Genomic DNA, 25,758 nt, shown 5'->3' on the forward strand with positions numbered 1-25,758 from the left:
AAGGATTTCCAATGCGAGTCAATGGCTCCACTGACTTGCATTGGCCCCGAGTCGACTTCGAAGGCTCCGAAGCCATTTGGATTGGCCACTTGGCCCGCCCTGGACTGAACGGTGCGAGGGACAGGAGAAGCAGGGCTATCTTTATTTCCGTTCCCGGCGGCGAAGCCACGACCTGCCCCAGAGGGGGGAGCAAAGCCAACCCTTCCCACCAAACTGACAGCTCGTGAGCCGCACTGCGCCTCCCGAGCCGCCTTACGCCCACGCCCCTTCTTAGCCATGCTTTAGGATGCTTAGGGCTGATCCTGCGTTGAGCAGGGGGTTGGACTAGATGGCCTGCATGGCCCCTTCCAACTCTAGGATTCTATGATTTTGTTTAAATGGTTTGGAATGCATATTCTAAGGTAGCAGCCCCTAACATTTGTGAGGCTGAGGACCGCCTGCAGGGGTGGGGTGGAGGGGAGACAGCGGCCCGGTTGCCGCACATGTGCGGCAGCTCCACACAAACGTGCATGCGTGGCAGCTCCGCAGATGCCCGTTTGTGCCTGCCAGTTTGCCGGTGGCCGCGCCATTCTCTCCCCCCACCCCGCAGCAAGAGGTTGGCCGGGCCGCAAGCGAATTGGCTGCCGCAGAGGCCTATTCACTTAAGGACCGGAGAGCCTCTCGCTTCTGGGGGGGGGGTGGGGTGGCGCAGCTGCTGCCGCCCTGGTGCCAAGGCTTTTGCAGCCTAGTCCTGGGCTGCGGCCCGGGGTTGTACGACCCCCTTTGTGAGGTATCTAAACCTCTTGTATGTGTGTTTTCTGTTGATTGACACAATTGGTGCAGAGATGAAATTATTGGAAGAATGCGAGTGATCCTAATCAAGACGTTGCAGAGACTGAAGAACCAGCACTTCAGGGCACTCGATCCCTTCCCACGGCCCAGCTCCCCTGAGTCCCAATTTGAGTGGAAAAACTACTCTGCAGGATCAAGCAAACAACTTTTTGCAAAAAGCCGGATAAGAACTGGCTTTTTGCAAAGGTGAAGGGAGAGGAAATATAAAGACACTTCACACAGCCTACATCCCCATGACCCCCCCTCCCCCTAGTGTTCACTAACATCACTTAGTTTGACAATTGGGGACAGGTACCAGGTTGGATCAAATGCTAAACATACGGCAAGGCGCAACCCACTGGTGAGATGCATATCAAAGCGAAAGGACCCAAGAAATGGAATGCATGAATACATGTCAGAACTGCAAACTTCTGACATTATGTACTATTGGTATGGTATATTTAAGGTATGAGAGACTTTCAGTTGCATTAAAGGGGGAAGTATTACAACGTAACATTAGATTTAGTGAAATTAACCTTGGGATCAGCAATCTGTGTAAATTTTAATAGTTATTTTTTTAAGTTATTTTTTTAAAAATTGCATAAAGGTAAAGGTATCCCCTGTGCAAGCACCGGGTCATGTCTGACTCTTGGGGTGATGGCCTCTAGCGTTTTCATGGCAGACTCAATATGGGGTGGTTTGCCAGTGCCTTCCCCAGTCATTACCCCCCAGCAAGCAAGCTGGGTACTCATTTTACCCACCTCAGAAGGATAGAAGGCTGAGTCAACCTTGAGCCGGCTGCTGGGATCGAACTCCCAGCCTCATGGGCAGAGCTTTCAGACTACATGTCTGCTGCCTTACCTCTCTGTGCCACAAGAGGCTCTCAAAAGATTGCATAGTTTCCATCAAATTCATTAAAGATATCATCATATCATCTGCGTACACTTTTAACAGATGTTCTTTTCGCTCCACATTTTATTCCTCTGATATTTTAGTTTGATCATAATAGCTAGCGGCTCCAAAGTTAATATTAAAAGTAATGGGGAAAGTGGGCATCCTTATTTGGTACAACTAATATTTATTAAACCAGTTAGCAATTATTTATTGTCTATCCACCTCACATCCCTTGTGGCTTCCAAGAGCTCATGGTGATCCTCTCTCCTTGCTGCTTCAATCCTGCCCTCTGGGCTTCTACATCATGTGAATACCCCCACAAGAGACAGCAGCATCCTTCTCAAGCTCCCCGTTCCAGTTCCGATGGGCAGGACAGGAGGGCAGAACACTCACCTGCAGACTGTGGCTCAGCCTTTTTCCTGCCGGTGCCGCCAGGGCTCTTTTGCAGATCCGGAGTGCACCGCTTTTGCTGCTGTGGTGGGTTTGGGACAAGAGGAGAAAGGTTAGAGCGCTCCCCACTGCCCAACCACTTCGTTCATAATCCAGAGGGTCACGATACAAGGAAGGTAGCACCCCACCACCATCTCAGTTGCAGTTCAGCAGTGCTGCCTGCCGCAAGCAGATACAGCCACCCCAAGGCCAGAAGCAAAGAGCTCCTCCAACAGCTGTGAGCATTTCTGCCATAGACAGAGAAACCAGCTGGAGATTTTTAAGCAGAGGCTGGAGCGCCATCTGACGGAGAGGCTGATTCTGGGAAGGCTCAAGGGGGTGGCAGGTGACAGTGGAGGAGCGAGAGGGTTGTGGGTGTCCTGCACAGTGCAGGGGGTTGGACTAGATGACCCAGGAGGTCCCTTCCAACTCTATGATTCTATGAATCTGTCTATGAGAGGAAAGGGAAGGTGATTGTAAGTCACTTTGAGACTCCTTTGGGTAGAGAAAAGCGGCATATAAGAACCAACTCTGTCTTCATTTGTCTCTCAAAGAATTCTGTGTTCTGTCCTGTCTGGGGGGAAGCTCCTGATTCCCCTGTGGGGCACAGCCACCGTCAGTGCCTGCGTTGGGCTCATCAGCCACTGGGGATTGTTCTAAGCCTGTAGCAGCCAAAGCCTTAGATAGCAAGTACAGAGAGTCTCCCAACACTTGGGTCATTAGATCTTGAGCCCTCATACTTGATGGGAGAAGGAAAGGAAGAGCAACTTGTAAGGGATCTATCAAAGCAAGGACCATCTCTTTGGCAAAAATTAGAAATGTCCTCTCATTGCTTGTCTAAGGAAGAAGAAACCCAAGAGCCAGATTATCATAATGTGGCATCCCTCACATTACCAGCCTGACATTCTCTGTAACAGCTGGAGACCACTGTCAAGACCCCATTTGGCTTGAGTTGGGAGCAGATAAAAGGTCTGCTTCTGCATCTGGCCTCTGAGGTTGAGGCTGAGCATCTGAGACTTCTTTCCCTTTGCACCTCTTTTGGATGTGCTGTTTTGGATCACTCCTGTGCTCCATAACGCTCTTGGTTGGTGTGGTCTGATCAGGGACATTGTCTGCCAGATTTGGCAGTCTGTGGTGTTCTGCATGAATTTCTGTGGCCATGGGGGCTTATAGATTGTTGTCAGACAAAAAGCCACCTGCGTGCCCCAATTCAGCCATTATGGGCTAGGTTTTGAAATGGCTGCCATGATCTTCAGCTCCTCAACGAGTTCTCCCTCAGTTCCCACCGAGGCACCGAGCAGAAAGCCAGTCAGGTGGAAGAAGGTAGAGGAAAAGTAATGGGAGTGATCTTGGAAATAATTAAACAGCAAAAGGTGTAAATGATACCGTTAAAATAATTGAAGAAAATTAGAGGTGAATAATCTACTAGCTAGTTGCTCTCCCTATAGAATCAGGAACAAAACTGAAAGGATTCCTCTCTGGAGGTCTTCATGTTTAAAAAGTGGCAAACAATCTCCTTCTTCTTCTCTCTCACCCTCCCCTCCCTCACAGGGTGTCTGTTGTAGGGGGAGGGAAGAAAAGATGACTGTAATCCGCTTTGGGTAGGGAAAAGTGGCATCTAAGAACCAAATCTTCTTCTTCAGTAATCTCAGGCCTCTCTCAGCCTCCCCTTCATCACAGGAAGTGCGTCTAGTCAAGGCTATGGTCTTCCCAGTTGCAATGTACGGCTGTGAAAGTTGGACCATAAGGAAGGCCGAGCGTCAAAGAATTGAGGCTTTTGAACTCTGGTGCTGGAGAAGACTCTTGCGAGTCCCTTGGACTGCAAGGCGAACAAACCGGTCAGTCCTAGAGGAGGTCAGCCCTGCCTGCTCCTTAGAAGGCCAGATCCTGAAGATGAAACTCAAATACTTTGGCCACCTCATGAGAAGGAAGGACTCCCTGGAGAAGAGCCTAATGCTGGGAGCGATCGAGGGCAAAAGAAGAAGGGGACGACAGAGAATGAGGTGGCTGGATGGAGTCACTGAAGCAGTAGGTGCAAATTTAAATGGACTCCGGGGAATGGTAGAGGACAGGAAGACCTGGAGGATCATTGTCCATGGGGTCGCGATGAGTTGGACACGACTTCACACCTAACAACAACGATTGACCAGACTTACACCAACCCTAATGTAGGGGTCATCCCTGCATCCTTTACAGCAGGGGTAGTCAACCTGTGGTCCTCCAGACGTGCATGGACTACAATTCCCAGCAAACGCCGGCAGGGGCTCATGGGAATTGTAGTCCATGAACATCTGGAGGACCACCGGTTGACTACCCCTGCTTTACGGAGAGCCAAGGCCCAGGGCTGCTGCCAGCAAATGAGCCCAAGCAGTGGCCGCCTGAATAGTTTTAACACGAAGACCTCCAGAGAGGAATGGAGAAGTCGCACACATACAATGGAAGAGAGAGTCCTTTCCATAGGCTGGAGAAAGGGCAAAGCCAACATCTTGAATTGGACCCCAAAGCAATCTGGGTCCCAGATGCCCCCTGCTAGGATGGGAGCTGATGGCCCCTGTGTTGCTTCAGCTTCCTCATAATCGTCAAGGGCAGCCCCACGCACAGCACTCTGCAATAAACGAGGCTAGGGACTCCCGGGTTTGTGTGGCCCAGCCAGTGAGAATCAGGAAATGGTACCAGCTGTGCCCAAAGAAATACCATCTTGGAAACTGCCCGGACGCCCCAGACGCCTTTCCTGGCACCTGCCAAGCAGAGCCCCTGAAGGTCGGATGGGCTGAGCAGATTAAAAGCACCGCTGTCTTCAGGCACAGTCACTGTGGAACCGAACGTAAACTTTCCATGCTAGAAAATATGTCTAAACAGAATGTTAATTTTAAAAGGCATCCTGTTAAGCAGAGCTTCTGCCTGAAATCTTTCAGCATTACTGCTTCTGCATAACCGCCCTTCCTGACTTTTTGGGACAGGCTCCACCTCTTGCCGCAGCCCTTTTGTAGTTTCACTCACCACCCTGTGATACAACATGAAATGTGTCCAGACTTGGAAAGGTTAGATAGCCCTGATCGAACAGAACACATTTTTACAGAGATTATTAGACCTAAATTTCTGATTGGTTACCACCCCACCTTCAGTCCTGGCAGCGTTTTCCCCAGTTAACAGGACAGGACTCGTTCCCATGAGATTCAGCTGTTGAATCAGACTCCCTGGGTGAGTCCTCCTGAGCGTCTGCTGCCACAGGGGTCAAGGAAATGGCCTTGCCTGCCTAGCTGTTTCTTGTCCTTTAAAATCCGATCCCTACTGGTGAGCATGGTCAAGTTGCTGAGGGCTCTTCTCTCCAGCACATGAATGTCATGATGACTCAGCGTCAAGAGGCAGAAGGGATGAGGCAGGGGCAAGTGAGATTGTGGGCCTGGGGGCTTCAAGGCCAGAGACCCAGAGGGAGTTTCGCACTCGCACCCCATCTCACAAGTGCAAGGAACACAGGATGAGACCAGCCGAGGACCATCTGGCCTAATGCAAGCCCATTCGTTCCAAGTTCTCCTTTTGATTGTAGGTGGGGCCTTGTGTAGCTAGAACCCCTGCTTCTCGGATTTTGGACACCGGATATCTCTCTGGAACCTGGAACTTCAATCCGACCGGGTAACTAGGTCATTTTTGTTTGCTTTTGTGACACCTGTTTTGTATCTGTCCTGCAATTTTGTACAGATTAAATACAATAAACATACTGTTTATTATGCTGAGCAATAAAGAACTCAGTGGTGTAGTCCAAGCTCATCACATCTTGGAAGTGAAGTACGATGGATGCTGGGAGGCCCCCAAGGAAGACGGCAGGGAAAGGGAATGGCAGACTCTCTGTTGCTCTCTTGCCTTGAGGCCCCATGGGCTTTATCCTGCCTTCCCCCCACTGGGTGCCCTCTTCTTTTGTGTGTTTATATCCCCCTCCTGTATGTATGTGTGCTAGGCTCCACCTCCTGTGGCAGCCATTTTGCAGTGGCACCAACCATCCTGAACAGGCTCAGGAAGGTTGCAGCCGCTTGCCGACAGAGCTACACACTGAAGTCTTGACCTTTCTGTGGAACTAGGTACTGAGGACCCAACCGTCTGCACTTCATGAACCAATAAAATAAATAAATAAAATAAATATGAAAGCATAAATTAAAACAGGGAGAGGGAGACTGAAGATTGAGGTGGGATAAAGTTGCAGAGATGCCTCAGTGTTCACAAGTCCATCGACCTTTATACTGTGGAACTGGCTGCCAGAGGATGTAGTGATGGCCACAGGAAGAAGCAGCTTTCAAAGGGAATTAAATAGATCCATAGAAGATAAGAGCTGCCAATTCCAAATTGAGAAATTCCTGGAGATTTGTGGATTGAGCCTAACGACGGCAGGATTGGGGGAGGGACCGCAGCAGGATATAACCCCCCACAGTCCCCCTTCCAAAGCTGCCCTTTTCTCCAGGGGAACTGACTTCTGAGGTCTGAGGATCAGTTGGAATTCCGGGAACCACCTGGAGCTTGGCAGCATGAACTACCAGCCATGGAAACGAAATGGAGCTTCCACATTCACGCAGACAGGCAGGCAGCCTCTGAATCCCCCTGCCAGGCCCCCAGGCCCCGTTCTCAGGCCTCCAGGACAGGGGAAAAGAGAACCTGAAAGACCCGCAGAACTTGTGGCAGGAAGGCGCTTTCATGGATCACGCCTCACTTCAACCCCTGCCACAGTGAGTCTTTTAAGGTGCGATCAAACACATGCTCTTCTCTACTGCTATAGACAGACTAACGCAGCGGGACAATATCATTGCTTTTTGAAAGTTTGTTGTATATTTTCACAACCATAAACTCAGCCCCACCCCAACATCCCTCACCTCCTTTCCTGGGACGTACTAACCTTAAACACCTGATCCAGGGTAAGGTAGCGATTGGCTTCAGGCTGAATAGTCCAGAAGGAGATTTTGCTGTGGGCAGGCGTCTCCCGCACAAACATGTCATGAAGGGAGAGATTGTGTCGTATGGAGTTCTGCATGAGAAGGGAAGAACTTTTACAGTTTTCAGTAAACAAAAAAAAAAAAAAAAAAAAAAGGAGACTACTCATACAAAACTAATGACTTTTACACCTCTACAGCCGAACTCAAAATCAGCATATGGTAAAAGAACTATCAATCATGTTTCATCAGACGGGGACCAAAGTGCCAAGACTTTTCTACATTTTTTTCAATGATCTGGATGAGGGGGTCGAGAAACATTAAATTTGCAGATGATACTAAATTGGGATGAGCAGCAAATATCTCAGAAGATAGGGATACAGTTCAACGAGATCTGAACACACTGGAAAAGTGGGCAAATGAGAACAAGATGCAATTCGGCAAGGAGAAGGGCAGAGTTCTCCATCTGGATTGCAAAAATGAAAAGCTTGCCTACTGGATGGGAGACCCTTCTGGGTAGCAGTGGGTGCGAATGTGATCTTGAGGTACTTGTGGACTGCAAGCTAGATGCAAGCAGACAGGGTGATGTGGAGGTAAAGAACGCAAACATGGGCTGTATTAGCAGAGGCAACACATCGAAATAACAAGATGTCACCGTCCCACTGTATACCTCATTGGTCAGACCACATCTGGAGTCCTGGGTGCAGTTCTGGAGGACTCACTTCAAAAAGGATGTGGACAAAATTGAGAGGGTGCAGAGGATGATACGGGACGAGGGGACCAAGCCCTGTGAGGAAAGGTTGAGGGACTGGAAGGTCCAACCTGGAGAAGAGAAGGCTGAGAGGAGACAAGGTGGGTCTCTTTAAGTAATTGAAAGGGTGTCACTTGGAGTTGGCAGGAGGGGCTAAGACCTGTAGTAATGGGTTTAAATGGGTGTAGAATGATACCAGCCAGATATTAGGAAAAGATTCTTTGCACAGTCAGAGTAGTTCAGCAATGGAATAAGCTGCCTAAGGAGGTGGTGAGCTCCCCCCCCCCCACAGCCTCTGGATGCTCTGGGCTGATCCTGCATTGAGCAGGGGGCTGGACTAGATGGCCTGTAGGACCCCTTCCCACTCTAGGATTCTAGGATTCTGGACTACACTGTAATGCTGAATTCTAGGGAAACAATCTCTAAAAACAAACAAAAAGCTTATCTAGTGAAGCTGGAATCCATCCCCATCCCTCTGCATTTCTGTGATTAAGCCAAAACCAGCCCTCCGTCCATTCGTCTGAACAGCTGGCTCAGACAGGCTTGTCCTTCTTCCGGGAGTTAAGCCTGCAATGGTGTGAACTGAGAAATACAGCCTGAGACAATATCAGGCAAAAAGGAAATCCAATCCTCAGTGAAACAATTATAATGTAAAACACTCCTGGGCACGGGGCCCTTACGGAGGCTGACAGAAAGGCTAATTCTGTGAATTCAGGCAGACTGTGAGTGGTACTTGGCTCGTCTCCCTTTCTTGCATGACCATGGAAATGCCCATCGCCACTTCGGGGTCAGGAGGCAAATTTCTTTCTGGCCAGACTGGCGAGGGATTCTGGTTTCCTTTGGGGGGGGGCGGCATCTGGGCATGGGATTGGGGTCACCATGGGCGGACAGGCAGCTGTGTTTTCTGCATTCTGCAGGGGGTTAGACTAGATGACCCTGGAGGTTCCTTCCAACTCTAGGATTCTAACCTTTAGTTCTCAAATATTTGTCCAAACACTGATGTGACCAGAGCATGCTGGCAGAATGGTTTCAGTGCCAGGCCGCTCCCATTCCTTATAGTGGTCATGTTAGTTTTTGCCTCTCCGTTTTCCTTTGCATGAACTGGACAAGGGAAGCCTCAGCAGAGAAGCCCAACCTCCACCTGTCATAATACTGGCTTGTTACCTTCCAGCCTGGCTTTGCCACATGCTTAAAGTAAGGGAAATGGTCCTCGATCCAAGTGTAAATGTCTTTCAGTGTCATGCGCTTCTTCTCCGTGCTGTTGATGGCGAACTGGATCATGGCCATGTAGGAATAGGGCGGTCGCTCCGGGAAGGGCTCTTGCCATGGGGCAGTGGAGGAGGAAGGCACAGCACCCTTCTCAGCCTGCTGAGCAAAAGAGAAGAGACCCATGAGGATGGCGCAGGGGCCAGCCATGGTTCCTAGCTGGTCACTTGACTAGTTGTATAGAACTCAAGTTGGCCTTATACACTATCTCCGGTCATTTACAGATTACTGTAGTGGCAATCAATTAAAAATAAACTTTGAAAAAACGAAGATCATGGTATTCGCAAAGACCCGCTAGAAGTTTGGTAATTATACAGGACAGTTAAATCACTACAAGTATTTGGCATAAATTTGACAATAACAGTTGGGCCAACCAGAGAGAAAAAATCATCAAGACCGCAAATGGCCAGTTGTCCCTTTTAGCTAAGCTTTATCACCACAAAGGCAACAAAAATCTTCCAGCAGCCATTAAAATCTACAATGACAAAATAATTCCTCAGATTCTTTATGGAATCCCAATATGGATGGATGCATTTAATAAATTAGAGAACATCCAATCTTTCTTTTTCAGAAATCTGCTAGGAGTCCCAAACCGTGTGGCCAATCATACACTTGTCGCAGAACTTGGCCAACAGCGTCTAGAAGCTCGGGTTTGGTTCAAGTCCTTTAAATACTGGTTAAAAATTCATTTCCATGCTCAACCGGGTAGTTTGTTAATTAACCTTTTGAGTGATCGTTACTCCCTTAACTAGTTAAGTAAAATGTCAAAGAAACTTCAGATTATGGGTCTGGACATCTCAGCCCTTAGCATGCAAGAAGAAGGGGTGATATTAAAATCAATATATCACAGAGACTGGAAGATCGGGATGCTCAGGTTTTAGGTTCCTGTAATAACAGCGTATGTTCTCCCCGCTTCTGGGATATTCCCTTAACATACAAAGCTATGCCCATGCATCTCCAAATTTTGGAGACACACCTGCTAAGAAGAGCATTTCTGTTACCTCGCTTAAAAATCTTTCCCTCAAATATCTCTTCAGGTACATTTTTGAAGATCCCTCCTCAGGAAAGATATTGTTTGCACGGGTATAGTGTCCCCGACACGATGTACCACATACTTTTGATGTGTCCTAAGTTTGACATATCACCCGTTAGCTAATTATTTGAAGAAACTGAAATCCAGCTGGGTTAATGAGCAACACTAGATTAAAATGATAGTAAATGTGAGGGACTCAGCAATCATTGTAAAAGTAGTTAAGTCTTTGCTGGCAATTTTAAATAAAAATCTTTCTGTGATGGAATCTACATATGGAAGTGTTTGAAATTTTCATTATATGCTTTGCAATTTTATGCCAATAAAAGTACTCTGACTCGTTATGGTAAGTATTGAAGTATTTGTGGAAAGGGTCGTGTTAATTGGCTCAGACAACTGAGGGCACGTGGAGAAAGCTGCTGGGGAGTGAGCTACTGACCAGGTGAGGCTATTGTCATGCTGAGTGTGGTAATTGCTGGGTGATTGCTGGGAGGATTAAAAAGAATCAGTAGATTATATTTCCCTAGTAGTTGCACTGCCTACAAGTTACAATGGAACTCCAGGACACCCATCCCATCATCTGCAGTGAGTGTGACACGATTGCCTTCCTCCCTGAAGACAAGATGGACTACATCTTCCCCAAGTGTAAGCTGGTAAGACTTTTGGAGGAAAGGATTAGGGGCTTAGAGGATTATTACCCTGAGCCAAAATAAGAAAGGGGAGGAGTTCATAGACCGGAGCTGTGCAACTCGGAATAAAGAGGATGCAACCAGTCTTGAAGAGGATAAGGGGATTGACCTCATTACGGAACCTCTGCAGACGGTTAGTAAAAAGACTCAACGGTGTAGAGCGAGACGGTTCTCGGGACCTTTAGAAAATAGATTTCAGGCCCTTGCAGAGGAGGGAAGAGGTCCCAAAACAAAGTCTAAGACAAAATGAAGAGGCAACGGGGATAGAAGGAAATGATGTTGACAGGAAAAGAAAAAGGAGAGTACTGGTAATTGGAGACTCCTTGCTAAGAAGAATGGATCGCCACGTGGCTGGGCCCGACCCCCTAACCCGAGAGGTGTGTTGCTTGCCAGGAGCAAAAATTAAAGACGTTTCAGAACGGCTGCCCAAACTCCTCAAATCTACGGATCGCTACCCATTTGTGATGGTCCATGTGGGTACGAATGACATGTCCGTGAATACCATCGCTCCTATTAAAACAGACTATGAAGATCTAGGGAGGAAGCTCAAGCAAATGGGGGCACAAGTGGTATTCTCTTCAATCTTGCCTGTCAAGGGAAGAGGAATGCACCGGGAGAGGAAGATAATGGGGGTGAATCAGTGGCTGCGTAGTTGGTGCCAGCAGGAGAGATTTGGTTTCTGGGATCATGGGATAGGCTTTCTTGAGGAAGGCCTACTAGCACCTGATGGACTGCACTTATCGAAGTTGGGGAAGAATGTGTTTGGCAGGAACCTGGGGAGATTCATCAGGAGAGCTTTAAACTAAAGCCACAAGGGGAAGGAGACGATCAACATAGGGAGTGTATGGAAGGAGACCAATCGGGGGCAGCCCAACCGGCAAGGCCAGATCATAGGGAACCAAAAGTAAAAGGATTCAGATGTCTTTATACTAATGCCCGAAGCATGGGCAATAAAAAGGAAGAGCTGGAACTTCTCATGCTGATGGAAAGGTATGATCTAGTAGGCATCACAGAAACTTGGTGGAATGATTCTCATGACTGGAATGTAATGGTGGATGGATATGAACTGTTCAGAAAAAACAGAATAGATCGAAGAGGTGGAGGAGTGGCACTGTATGTGAGGAAAGGGCTTACCTGTCAGGAAATTCTAGTGAAGGAGAGCATATCTACAGTGGAAAGCATCTGGGTGAAAATAAGTGAGGGAAAAACAAACAGTGTGGTGGTTGGTGTCTGCTACTGACCGCCTGACCAACAAGAGGATGTGGATGCTGCACTTTGTGAGCAGCTTGAGAAAATATCCAAGCGGCAGGACCTTGTCATCATGGGTGACTTCAATTTCCCAGATGTGTGCTGGGAAACAAACTCTGCGAAGCGTCCTCAGTCATGCAAGTTTCTGATCTGCCTGGCTGACAATTTCATTTATCAAATGGTAGATGAACCCACACGAGGTTCAGCCATACTGGACTTAATACTGACCAACAGGCAAGAGTTGGTAGATGAGGTGAAGGAGGTGGGGACCCTAGGGGGAAGTGACCATGTCCTCATAAAATTCCTTTTGAGATGGGGAGGCAAGGAAGCTTGTAGCCAGACACAGATGTTGGTAGGGCAAACTTTAATAAACTCAGAGACATTATGAGTGTCATACCATGGACGAGAATGCTGGAAGGGAAGGGAGCATGTGAAGGGTGGGCGCTACTCAAACAGGAGCTATTGCATGCTCAATCAATGACTATCCCAGAAAGACGAAAACACTGCAGGAGCTCTAAGAAGCCTATTTGGATGAACAGAGAACTTCAAGAGGAACTAAGAAAGAAAAGGGAGATGTTCAGGAAATGGAAGGAAGGACAGAGCTCTAAAGAAGATTACCTACAGGTTACTAGGCACTGTAGATCAATCATCAGAAAGGTCAAAGCTGAGAGTGAGTAAGATTGGCCAGGGAAGCCCACTGTAACATGATTTTTCAGTTATATGAGGAGCAAACGTAAAGTAAAGGAGGCAATAGGCCCACTGTTGGGTGCGGATGGACGAACTCTAACGGAGGATGCAGAGAAAGCAGAAAGGGTCAGCACCTGTTTTACATCTGTTTTTTCCCACAGGTCAAAGGGTTTAGGAACATCTAGAGATGGCAGTAGCCAAGAGATAGTGTCTGGGTGGCAGGTTGATATGGACAGAGAGGTTGTTGAGAGGCATTTAGCTGCACTGGATGAGTTCAAATCCCCTGGGCTGGATGAAATGCACCCAAGAGTGCTCAAAGAACTTTATGGATAACTTGCAGAACCCTTGTCCATCATCTTTGGGACCTCTTTAAGGATTGGAGATGTCCCGGAGGACTGGAAGAGAGCAAACGTTATTCTGATCCTCAAAAAAGGGAGGAAGGATGACCTGGGAAACTACAGACCAGTGAGTCTGACCTCTGTTGTGGGTAAGATAATGGAGCAGATATTAAAGGGTGCGATCTGCAAACATCTGGAGGACAATTTGGTGATCCAAGGAAGTCAGCATGAATTTGTCTCCAACAGGTCCTGTCAGACCAACCTGGTTTTCTTTTTTGACCAAGTTACAGGTTTGCTGGATCGAGGAAATTCGGTTGATGTCATTTACTTGGATTTTAGTAAAGCTTTTGATAAGGTTCCCCATGATGTTCTGATGGATAAATTGAAGGACTGCAACCTGGATTTTCAGATAGTTAGGTGGATAGGGAATTGGTTAGAGAACCGCACTCAAAGAGTTTTTGTCAATGGTGTTTCATCAGACTGGAGGGAGGTGAGTAGCGGGGTACCTCAGGGCTCGGTGCTCGACCCGGTATTTTTTAACATATTTATTAATTATCTAGATGAGGGGGTGGAGGGACTACTCATCAAGTTTGCAGATGACACCAAATTGGGAAGACTGGCAAATACTTTGGAAGATAGAGACAGAGTTCAACGAGATCTGAACACAATGGGAAAATGGGCACATGCAAGATGCAATTTAATAAAGATAAGTGTAAAGCTGCATCTGGGTCAGAAAAGCATGCCTACTGGATGGGGGATACGCTTCTAGGTAACTGTGTGTGAACGTGACCTTGGGGTACTTGTGGATTGTAAACTCAACATGAGCAGGCAGTGTGATGCAGCGGTAAAAAAAGGCGAATGCCATTTTGGGCTGTATCAACAGAGGCATCACATCAAAATCACAAGATGTCAGAGTCCCATTGTATACGGCACTGGTCAGACCACACCTGGAGTACTGTGTGCAGTTCTGGAGGCCTCACTTCAAGAAGGACGTCGATAAAATTGAAAGGGTACAGATGAGAGCGACGAGGATGATCTGGGGCCAAGGGACCAAGCCCTATGAAGATAGGTTGAGGGACTTGGGAATGTTCAGCCTAGAGAAAAGGAGGTTGAGTGGGGACATGATGGCTTTCTTTAAGTATTTGAAAGGTTGTTAATTATTTCTGTACACCAAGTGGGTTTTGAGTTAACTGACAAGAAAGAAGGAATAAGGCCTACATGTTGAAGATGAATTTTTAGCCAATAGTTAATTATTGTTATCCATGCCCTGGTCTCTGCTTTTGTCAACCCTGCCTCCTGCCGGAGAACTACATTGGCTGTACACCTTGGAACATTAAAGAGGGCTCTTAGGAAACCTCCTTGAATTTTCTCTAAGGGAGCAAAATTGGGCCTAACTGGGCACCATATATAAGTTGAGCCAGTGATTTGGCTGAAAACAGTTTGATTGTAGCAGGAATGAAGCCACCACCCTTAGTTCGATAGAATCTTAAGATAGCCGCTGCACTCTTCTGAGCAGCGTCAGCTACTGAGTGAATATGAGCAGTTTGCTCACCCCGCCCCGAGGCCTATCACCCCCTCTAGTTTTTACATCTGGTGGACGCTGCCGGAACGGGAGAGTGAGGAATTAGGGGTAATGTCTTGTTGTGGTCCCCATCTTTGCCATTTTTAACTGTTTTGTACTGTGTTGTATTGAGATGGCAGTCTTGCTGTCTTATGTTTATCCTGCTTCTGTGAACTGCCACAAGCCGGCTGGTCCGGGAGTCGGCGGTATAGAAATTTAATAATCAAATAAAATAAACAAACATAGCTACCCTGGTTGAAACATGTTATCCATCATTTGCTGCCTTTCTCCCAAGCGGCTCATGTCATTTTCCTCTCCTCCAGTTTACCCTAACAACAACCCTGCTTGGTCGTTTAGGCTGCCAGGAGGTGAGCGGCCCACAGTCACAGCCAAGCGCCCAGGAGACCCTGGGGAACCACACCTGGGCCAAGTCTAGTCCGGCGTTTCACACCCAACATGCTCTCGCTCTCTGATCTGGGCTGTCTTATTTCAGGTCTCTTTCTTAGCTTGTATACATTTCCTCTCCTGGCAATCTTTTATAATCAACTGAACGGTTAAATGATCACACGCAACATCTGGAAATTCCACGGGGTTGTGAGATGCGAAGGGGACCGAGGCTGGATCCCATTGCTTTTCCTTTCCTAAAATCCTGGGTTCCCCGTGCTTAGGGATTCTTAGAAAAAACACACAAGCTTTTGGGGGTTCTCACTTTCCTTTGCTAGCATTGCCCTGTGCCTGCCCACACGGAGCCCAAGAGCTGCACACCCTGGGGGAAGGGGCATCCCCACAGCTTCGCCTCCCCTCCCCTGCTTACCTGGACAGCTGCGTCCTGCTTGGGAGTCTGGTTCTCCTTCTCCATCCCCTTTTCTAAACCGCAGGGGCTAAGGCCCCCTGAGCCCATCTTGCCCAGCCACTGAATGTTGGTCAGACTGTGGTCCAGTTCGCAACTTGGAGCTTCCGTGCTGCCTGGGGGGGGGGGGAGGGGGGGGACGACAAAATCACAGCTCTCATTATGCCGCAGCAGAGAAAGCTTCAAGCCTGCTCTCCACGAAGGCAGAGCCGGGCAGAGGCTCAGGTTCAAACAAGATGCTGGCCAACGTCATGTCATTTTCTTCACCATGAAGGCTGGCCCAGCCTCTCACATGGCCTTCCTCTTCTCACGAGGAAACCTGGCAGGTGAAATATTCCCTACCACTTATATCCATGTGCCTAAAAGCTTCTCCTAGAACTTCTGCCCGTTACTATAGGAGCAGGGCCAGCAAAAAAGGCAAAAGGAGAAATAAAGGGAGATTTCCTAATGGTCTCTGGCCAATGGTGGGACAGCACAAACAAAGCACAAATGAGCAGACGTTAGCAAAGAAACGAAACAGACTAAAAGAGCCCATTCAGTTGCAGGGCTTCCGTTCTAGGCCTTCTGCTTTTCAGTGAGACAAACCTTGTCCTACAAAACATCTCAGTCACTTCTAATCTGCAGCATGAAAAAGTCTCAGGGCTTCCTCAAATTCTTCAATGGATAATGTGAGAAGTTCTGGAAGCTCTGAGAAAAGAAAAAAAACTTACACTTTGTATACATATCCAAAATTTCAAAGAAAATAATTTTGGCAACAATTCAAATGTTACAATAAAATATGATTCATACTTCTGACAACATGCTGAAGGTTCTGAAGCCTCCTATTGGTGGAATCTCTCCCCTCTCAGGGCCAATGGCTGCTCTTGCTCAGGATTCCACATCCCCCCTCCCTTCAGGCCTGCTGTGAAGGATCCTCTGACAGCCCCTGACTGAGGAGAGGGAGGGGCTTCCTTCTGAGAGCCACGCAGGGGAGTCCGTGGGCGTGCGTGGGCATTCCTTTAGGGGGGGGGGAGCTTTCCCCTTCTGCCTACGGCCACAGAAAAGCCCCTCCTCACTTAAAATGCTGCTGTAGCTGGCCTCGCTGCTCAAGGGCAGATGCAGCCAAGCCATGCGTGTGTCTTCACCATTCTCTGAACATTGAGGCCTACCGTGCAAGGTAGTTGTGCAGATGAAACTGGATGCTGTTGCGGGGGTACTTTTGCCTCCTGCTTCATCTGTACAACAACCCTGTGCAGCAGACGTCAAGTGTTTCATCTCCAAAACAACTTCCATGGGAGGCCTTAAATGTTTCTTCTGCACAACAACCCTGTCCACCCTGCAAAGCAGCCATTATTGCCTGGCTGCTGACCTTTCTATTCTGGAGATGAGCTTTAATTCCAGGAGCTCTCCAGGCCCCACCTGGAGTTTTGCTGCCCCTGGGTAGGAAATATTCCTTGAGGTTTGGAGGAGAGCCTTAAAATTACTACTACTACTACTACTACGATGTGTCAGGATTGCTGCTGAACCCTGCCATGAGTTAGCATGAGTCTCTCCATGATTATTTGTTTAACCTTTTCCTTGCTTTGTTCTTGAGGCCCCAGGCCCATATATTATGCTTGCATGCTTGCTTGAAACTGAAACTATGTTGCTGCATCCTGTTATCACAGAGAGCTGTGAATTATTTGTCTTTTGAACCTCTCGGCCGGGTCTGCCTTTTGTAACCATAACATCTTATCTTGTCTCCGGAGAAGACCAAGGACGTGCGAATTGTAACACTATGGTTTATGGCACCTGCCGCCTCCTTTCCCCCTCCCTTGGGAACTTTCAAGTTTTAGGCGGGAGAACTGCCTTGATAAGGGAAGGCAAATCTGTCCTCAGGCAGATTTGACTTTTTTAGCTATGGTGTATGAAGTAACTTCTCAATAAACGCTTTCTTTATTAAAGAAGCTTGTTGTGAGTTCTTGCAACGCTTGACACGATGATTTATAGCCCGCCACTCCCCTAAGGCTCGTGGCGGGTGCCAGCATCTAAAAACCCATAAACCCCCTAATACATAAAAACATCCTACAACAACAAAAGGGCCCCATGCCTCAGAGTCCACCTTCCAAAGCAGCCATTCTTGCCTGCGGTAGAGACAGTGGCAGAGGTTTGCTGGCTGACGTTGGGATGGAGTGATGAGGGTGTGTCTCACCTGGACTATGGGTTTTGGCCAGCCGTTAGCAGCAACTGTTTGTATTTTGGGATACAGACAGACCAGGAAGGGTCCTGTGAGTCTGGAAAGTGCAGGAAGATCTAAATAATAATAATTATTATTATTATTTATTTGATTTGTATGACCGCCGCTCTCGGAAACCGGCTCGCGGCGGTTCACAATGTTTTAAAACAAATACAATATATTAACCATTAAAATTCCCCATTAAAACCCCATTAAAATAATGACTGAGTCACAATGATGGCGATTAAAAAACTATTCCCATACAGGCCCACTGGATGAGCAGAAGGGAACGGATGGATAATTGGGCATAGGGTGGAACAATCTGGGGAACCAGGTCAGTCTAGTACTGGCCTCCCCCCTCCGGGGAGAGGGGTCCAATCTAGCCCCGGGCCATCACCCGGCCTTAGACAAACGCCTGGCGGAAGAGCTCCGTTTTGCAGGCTCTGCGGAACTCAGAGAGCTCCGACAGGGCCCGCAGCTCTTCAGGGAGCTCGTTCCACCAGGTAGGGGCCAGGACCGAAAAGGCCCTGGCCCTTGTCGAGGCCAGGCGTGCCTCCCGGGGTCCTGGGATCATCAGCAGATTCTTACCCGCAGAGCGAAGTACCCTGCGGGGGGCATAAGGAGATAGGCGGTCCCTCAAGTATGCAGGACCCAAGCCGCGTATAGTCTTGAAGGTTAGTACCAAAACCTTGAACCTAATCCGGAAACAAACTGGCAACCAGTGCAGCTGCTTCAGCAGAGGCTGAACATGGGACCTCCAAGATGATTTAGTGAGGACCCGTGCAGCTGCATTCTGTACCAGCTGTAACTTCCGGGTTAGAGACAAGGGTAGGCCCGCGTAGAGCGAGTTACAGAAGTCTAATCTAGAAGTAACCGTTGCATGGATCACAGTGGCCAGGTGTTCCGGGGGCAGGTAGGGCGCTAGTAGCCGAGCTTGGCGTAGATGGAGAAACGCCGTCCGAGCTACCTTAGTGACCTGGGCCTCCATGGAAAGTGAGGTATCCAGAATCACTCCCAAATTCCTGGCTTGGGGCACAGATGACAATTGTACCCCGTCCAGGCAGGGAAGACGCGCTTCCTGTTCCTGCTCCCTTCGGCCTAGCCAAAGGACCTCCGTCTTGGAGGGGTTGAGTCTCAGGCGGCTCCTCCTGATCCATCCAGCCACTGCTTCCAAACAACTGGCGAATTTTTCTGGGGGGAGATCTGGCCGGCCATCCATCAAGAGATAGAGCTGGGTATCATCAGCGTACTGATGACACCCAAGCCCATAACTCCGTACCAGCTGAGCCAGGGGACGCATATAGATGTTAAATAACGTGGGGGAGAGCACCGCTCCCTGTGGCACCCCACATGGGAGTGCAAAGGAGTCGGATAACTCCTCCCCCACAGCGACCCTCTGTGACCTGTTCTCTAGAAAGGAGGATAGCCATTTAAGAGCCACCCTTCCAATCCCAGTATCAGCGAGGCGGTGAACCAAGAGCTCGTGGTCAACCACATCAAATGCGGCTGACAGGTCTAATAGCACGAGAATGGCCGACCCGCCCCGGTCTAGCTGGCGCCGGAGATCATCTGTCAGGGCGACCAGCACGGTCTCCACCCCATGGCCAGGACGGAAGCCAGACTGGTATGGATCAAGGGCCGAAGTTTCCTCCAAAAATGCTAGGAGCTGGTCCGCGGCGGCCCTCTCAACCACCTTGCCCAGGAATGCAAGATGCGATACCGGGCAGTAGCTGGCGGGGTCCCGCGGATTCAGCGATGGTTTTTTCAGAAGAGGGCGAACCACTGCCTCCTTGAGCCGCTGAGGGAATTCTCCCGATGTAAGGGAGAGGTTTATAATCTCCCTCAGGGGAACACCTACCCGTGGGTCGCTGGTCTTAAGCAACCACGACGGACAGGGATCAAGGGGGCAAGTGGTCGCCCTCACTGACCCTAGCAATTTGTCCACTTCGGATAAAGAGAGCCGCCTGAAGCCATCAAACCTGATCCCCCGTAACGGCCACGGAGCTTCTAGTTCACAAACTGTATCAACTGTGGCAGTAAGGTCACGACGGAGCGACAAGATCTTATCCGCAAAATAGCTCGCAAAAGCCTCGCAGCCAAGTTCCAATTGTCTACTATTTTGGTGCCCTCCTTCGAGGGCAGTAAGAGTCCGAACTACCCTAAATAATTGGGCTGGGCGAGAGCTAGCGGACGCGATTTCCGCAGCAAAGTAGTCACACTTTGCCGCTTTCACCGCCATCTCATACGCCCTCATAAGCGTGCGATGAGATGTTCTTGTAGCTTCGTCGCGGGTCTTCCGCCACACTCGCTCTAGCCGTCTCACCTCCCTCTTCCTCTCCCGAAGCTCCGCGGTAAACCACGGAGCCTGCTTGAGGCGAGGGCGGAGAGGGCGCTCAGGGGCTATCTCGTCAATGGCGGCCAACAGGCGGGACTGCCAGTCCTCTACCAAGGCCTCCAACGAGACACCGGAGGGCATCGGGTCCCGCAGAGCATTCAGGAATCCTTCGGGTTCCATAAGTCTCCGTGGGCGGACTAAAATGCGTCCGTCACCCAAACAGGGGAGGGGTGGCATCCGTAGGCGAGCCTTCAGGGTATGGTGGTCAGACCACGGAATGATGTTGTTAGCCACCAGATCGATCTCAACACCAGCACCAAAGATCAAATCCAGGGTGTGGCCAGCCTGATGAGTGGGACCAGCAACAAACTGCGAGAACCCCAGTGTCGCCATGGCCGACACCAGGTCCAGGCCAAGTCCTGGAGCCGACGAATCCGCATGGACATTAAAGTCCCCCAAAATTAATAATTTGGGGAACTGCAATGTCCAGGCGGCCGCCGCCTCCAGCAGGCCCAGCAGGGCATCGGGCGGGGCAGTGGGTGAACGGTACACCGCCCAGATGGCCACGTTCTCGACCGATTCCCACGTCAGGCCGACACATTCAACTCCTGGGATCGATGGTGCTGGGAGAGCCCTGAAGGCATAGCTGTCCCGGACTAGGATCGCCACCCCACCCCCCCTACCATGGAGCCGGGGCTGATGGAGGACCGAGAAGCCGGGTGGCGCAAGATCTTTAAGGGCGACTGTTTCACCTTCACGCACCCAGCTCTCGGTGATGCACGCCAGGTCTACCCCATGCCCTGCGAAATAGTCCCGCAGGGTTGAGGATTTGTTCTTGATCGACCTGGCGTTAAGAATATATATAAAGAATATTTACAGCCTGAAACTGTAAATGGTGAACAAATAAATGGCTGGAGAGACGCAGAAACTAAAGTGACTTTGCTCAAGCCTGGCTGGGTAAATAAAAAGCAGCCTTTGCCAGGAAGGTCCTACAAAAGGCATTAAGTGGCCCAGAATTTCAAGAAGAGTTAGCTTTACAGGAAAGAAGACAGTGAGATTTGGGGGGGGGGGGAACTAGGTGATCCACCTTTATTAGGCAACGACTTGACCTTGCAGACAACAACAGGGACTGCAGTTGCCAGCAGTAGGTCTCAGGCTTCAGAAGGGCAGACATCACCAACCAAGCAACAGACTGTACTAGCCAAGGGGTGTCTGGGGCCACGTGCATTCCTTTTGAAGGGGCATGTGAGGGGGGAGAGCTTTCCCTTCAGCCTAACTGCCTGTAGGTAAGCTGTACTTCCAGGGGATCCTCCGACCCCACCTGAGGCTGGCATCCCTAAACCTCAGTGGGATATAATGCTATAGAGTCCCGCCTCCAAAGCAGCCATTTTTGCCTGAGGAGCTGATCTTTATATTCTGGAGATGAGCAGCAATTCCAGGAGATCTCCAGGCCCCACCTGGAGGTTGGCTGTCCCCGGTCTGGAAATATTTCCAGAGGTTTGGCAGTGGACCCTCAAAAGGGTATAATGCCTCTGTAGCCACCTAACCAGCAACCTAGCACCCCCCCCCCCAGTCTATTTCAGGTCTAGAAAACCCTGCAGAGAGGAAGTAAGGTTGCCAGATAGGTGTAGGTTCATGTTCTGGAATTCCATATTTCCTTGGAGTAAATGAACCTGATTTGGGTCAGGGCTGCTGTGCACAGAGAGACATACTCTTAGTGTTGCCAGCTTCCAAGTGAGGCACTAAACCCACACCAAACTATGAGGTAGCGTCCATTGTATTACAAAACACAATGGGCTTTACTACTAGTCTTTATTATGTTATGAAACAGTGAGCCCTTTTAAGCAGTGCAAAGTTTAATTTAATATCCAAAAATGCTGGCAGTCCTACCTATTCTGACTGAATGAGAGATTGTCCAAAAGAAATGCTTTCTTCTGTGCCAAGCCTTGTCCCTAAAGATAGATGGTTGATCAGACTAGCTGGATTCATCCTTCATCCTGCAGCCTGTGGCTGTGGGGCTTGCACACAGCCTTCTTTCAAGGGGCTGTTGCCCTGCGATGCTTAGCACAGGTAGGGACTGTGCTGGCCTGGGACCACGCCTGCAGGATGGCTTTGCCCAGATGACCCGTCCGTTTATAAACAAGCCACACAGGAGCTACCAAGCTATTTTAGACTTGATTCTCATCAATAGGGAAGAACTGGTAGATGAGGAGGGAGTAGTGGGCACACTTGGTAGCAGTGACCATGTGCTTTTGCAATTTTCAATTGTGGGAAAGAGAAAACCTTTACGTAGTCGTACGTATAGATTGGACTTCAGGAAAGCTGATTTTCACAGACTTAAAGGTATGTTGTGTAGAGTCCCGTGGTCAGAAAGACATAAAGAGATGGGAGTCCAAGAGGGCTGGGAGTTTCTTAAAAGTGAAATACTGAAGGCTCAATCACAAACAATTCCCTTGAGAAGAAGAGATGGAAGGAGCCTAAGGAAGCCAAGTTGGCTCCATAAACAGTTCTCAAAGGATTTGAGGAATAAAAAGTCATTTAGGAAACGGAAGGAAGGCCTTATTACCATGGATGAGTATAAACAAATAACCAATAAGTGTAGGGGAGTGTTAGAAAAGCTAAAGCTCAATATGAGCTTAGGCTAGCAAGAAATGCTAAACATAACAAAAAGGCATCTTTAATTATATTTCAAGCAAGAAAAAGAATAGGAACACCGTAGGACCACTGTGAGGAAAAGAAAGTGAAATTATAATAGACTAGAAATTAAGCCCGCTGTAGAAAAAACACAGCGGGCACTAGCGGGCAGTGGGTGGGTGTGGGAGGGGCCACCTGGGACCTTGGCCCCCATGGGAGGGAAGGCAGCCAGGCATAGAGAAAGAGAGAGAGAGAGAGAGACAGAGAGAGAGACAGAGAAGGGGAGAAAGGAGAGTAAGCATTGGGAGGAAGAATATAAGAAAAGAAGGCAGAAGAGGGAAGAAGGCATAGGAGCGAGAAAGGAGGGCAAGGGGTGGGTGAAGGGATAGATAGAAGGGAGAAAGAAAGGGAGCAAGTGAAGGAGAGAAAGAGGGAGAGAGAGAGAGAGAGAGAGAGAGACAGAAAGGAGAGAAATAGAGGAAGGCAATAAGGCAGGCAGGCAGGCAGGCAGGCAGGGAAGTAGGTGAAATGGGACGGGAAGGGGTGGGGGGGAGGAGGGAGGTGTGAAGGGTCCTCAAGGAGGCTTGGAGGGGGAGTTGCGAGAGGGGGCGAATTGGGAGGACCCACATCGCGGGGTAGAGAGGGGTGGGTGGGTGTGTGTTTGGGGGGGGGAGTGGCAGAGGATCGCGGGGGTGACTTGTGAGGGGGCGGTGGAAGCATGCGGAGGGAGGGTGGCTGGGAGGGTGTATGGGGGCGGGAGTGTGTGTGGGGGGGTGCTTCGTGCGGGGGTGGCTCGGGCGGGCGGCTTCCAGGCGGCTGGCGGGCTTCGGGGGCAGCAGTGACGCGTCAGTGCTGTCCCTTTGCCGGGGCCGAAAGCCCTCCGCTGGTCATTCCAGGGGGAAGGGGCCAATGGGCGACCTTCCCCATCATGGACAGGGCCCACCCCAAGGGCACTTAGCGTTTTATTTATACCGCTCCCGCGGAGCGGTTACAGATAATGAAGAGAGGGCTGAACTGTTTAGCCTATTTCTCCTCAGTCTTCGTTTGTGAGGGAAATAGCGATCAATGTGGCAAGAACGTAACACAACACCAAGAACGGTGGCCTAGGATCACTGTTGGAGCAGTCCACAAACATTCTTTAAATGGAACAAAGTCTTCTGGGCAAGATGAACTGCATCCAAGGGTACTAAAAGAATTTGCAGATGTCATCTCTGAACCTCTGTCCATTATTTTTGACACTTCTTGGAGAACAGGTGAGGTGCCAGACAATTGGAGGCGGGCAAATGTTGTCCCCATCTTCAAGAAAGGGGAAAAGGAGGATCTGGGTAATTATCGACCTGTCAGCTTGACATCTGTAGCTGGCAAAATTTTGGAACAAATAATCAAACACTTGGTCCTTGAGCAGCTGGAACTGAGAGCTGTGATTTCTAAGATTCAACGTGGGTTTCGCAACAAGTCATGTCAGACTGACCTTATCTCTTTTATCGAGAAAGTGACTACCTTGCTGGATCAGAGGAATGCCATGGACATGGTTTATCTGGATTTCAGTAAAGCTTTGGATAAGGTTCCACATGATATTCTTGTTCACAAATTGATAAAATGCAGCATGGATCCTAATTCTGTCAGGTGGATCAATAACTGGTTGACAAATCGTACCCAGAGAGTACTTGTTAATGCTGCAGCATCTTCTTGGAAAAGAGTGACAAGTGGAGTACCCCAAGGATCTGTCCTGGGGCCTGTGTTGTTCAACATATTTATAAATGATTTGGATGAGGGATTAGAGGGGATACTTATTAAATTTGCAGACGATACTAAACTGGGAGGGGTAGCAAACACAACTGAAGACAGCAACAGAATACAGGATGATCTTGATAGGCTCGAGAAGCGGCTAAACGGAATAAAATGAAGATCAATAGGAACAAATGTAAAGTTCTGCATTTAGGTAGGAAAAATCAAAGACACCAACATAGGATGGGGGAGACTTGTCTTGCTATTAGCATGTGCAAAAAGGATCTAGGAGTCTTAGTAGACCACACGTTGAACGAGTCAGCAGTGTGACTCAGTAGCTAAAAAGGCAAATGGGATTTTGGGCTGTATCAAACAGAGTATCTTGTCCAGATCATGGGACATGGTGGTACCACTTTGCTCTGGTTCGGCTTCACTTGGAGTCCTGTGTTCAGTTTTGGGCACCCCAGTTGAAGAGGGATGTTGACAAACTGGAACATGTCTAGAGGAGGGCAACAAAGATGGTGAAAGGTTTGGAGACCAAGACGTATGAAGAAAGGTTGGGGGAGCTAGTTCTGTTTAGCCTGGAGAGGAGACGACTGAGAGGGGATCTGATAACCATCTTCAAGTATTTAAAAGAGTGCCATGTGGAGGATGGAGCCGAATTGGTCTCTCTTGCCCCGGTAGGATGGACCAGAACAAATGGGAGGAAATTAATTCAAAAGAAATTCCATCTAAACATCCGGAAGAAATTCCTGACAGAGCGGTTTCTCAGTGGAACAGGCTTCCTCGGGAGGTGGTGGGTTCTCCATCTTTGGAAATTTTTAAACAGAGGCTAGATAGCCATCTGACGGCGAGGCTGATTCTGTGAAGGCAAAGGGGTGGCAGGTTCCAGTAGTAGAGCGATTGGGATGTGAGTGTCCTGCATAGTGCAGTTTGGACTAGATGACCCATGAGGTCCCTTCCAACTCTATTATTCTATGATTCTACAATTTGTTCCTCTCTCCATCTGTGCCACACTGCATGTCAGCGCAGGCATTCCTGCCCTTTCACTAAGGATCCACGGCCTGCTCAGAAGTTTCTGCCTGCCTTGCGCGTGACCTCCCATGGAGTCAGGGCCCCTCTTAAGAGGCTCAGAGCTCTCACCAAGTCAACCCCATCAGCAAATGGTGTTGGTGCAGAGTTACACGGCTGGCCATGCGTGCAGTCTCGCCTCACACAAACTTTGATGCTCCTTTGCAGTTTAAAGGAGGCAGAAGTTCAGTGGTACCGGAGGGCTCTGTCTTTGTTTTGGGGAAAAAACTTTGTAGGAGATGCTACTGCCGTCGGCGTCCAAATCGGCCATTCCACGCCACTGCAGCCTGCCCCGTGGGCTGTGTGTGCGGGCTCTGGTGCGTAACG

The 25,758-nt window shown here is 49.1% G+C and overlaps 1 protein-coding gene across 10 annotated transcripts in view; it reads right to left on the minus strand.

The window, feature by feature from the left end:
• Positions 1-25,758, minus strand: part of FOXM1 (forkhead box M1) — a 222,687-nt gene that overhangs the window by 27,451 nt on the left and 169,478 nt on the right. For 9 of the 10 annotated variants that reach the window (XM_077301791.1, XM_077301794.1, XM_077301793.1 and 6 more), the window contains 4 exons: positions 15,434-15,585; positions 8,965-9,168; positions 7,016-7,144; positions 2,098-2,176 (listed from right to left, as the gene is read on the minus strand). In XM_077301791.1, coding sequence (XP_077157906.1) covers positions 2,098-2,176; positions 7,016-7,144; positions 8,965-9,168; positions 15,434-15,585 — 564 coding nt within the window. The remainder of the gene's footprint in view (positions 1-2,097; positions 2,177-7,015; positions 7,145-8,964; positions 9,169-15,433; positions 15,586-25,758) is intronic. The other variant, XM_077301792.1, reaches the window with a different exon arrangement.

This window comes from Paroedura picta, chromosome 10 (genome assembly GCF_049243985.1).
Source record: "Paroedura picta isolate Pp20150507F chromosome 10, Ppicta_v3.0, whole genome shotgun sequence".
NCBI lineage: Eukaryota > Metazoa > Chordata > Lepidosauria > Squamata > Gekkonidae > Paroedura > Paroedura picta.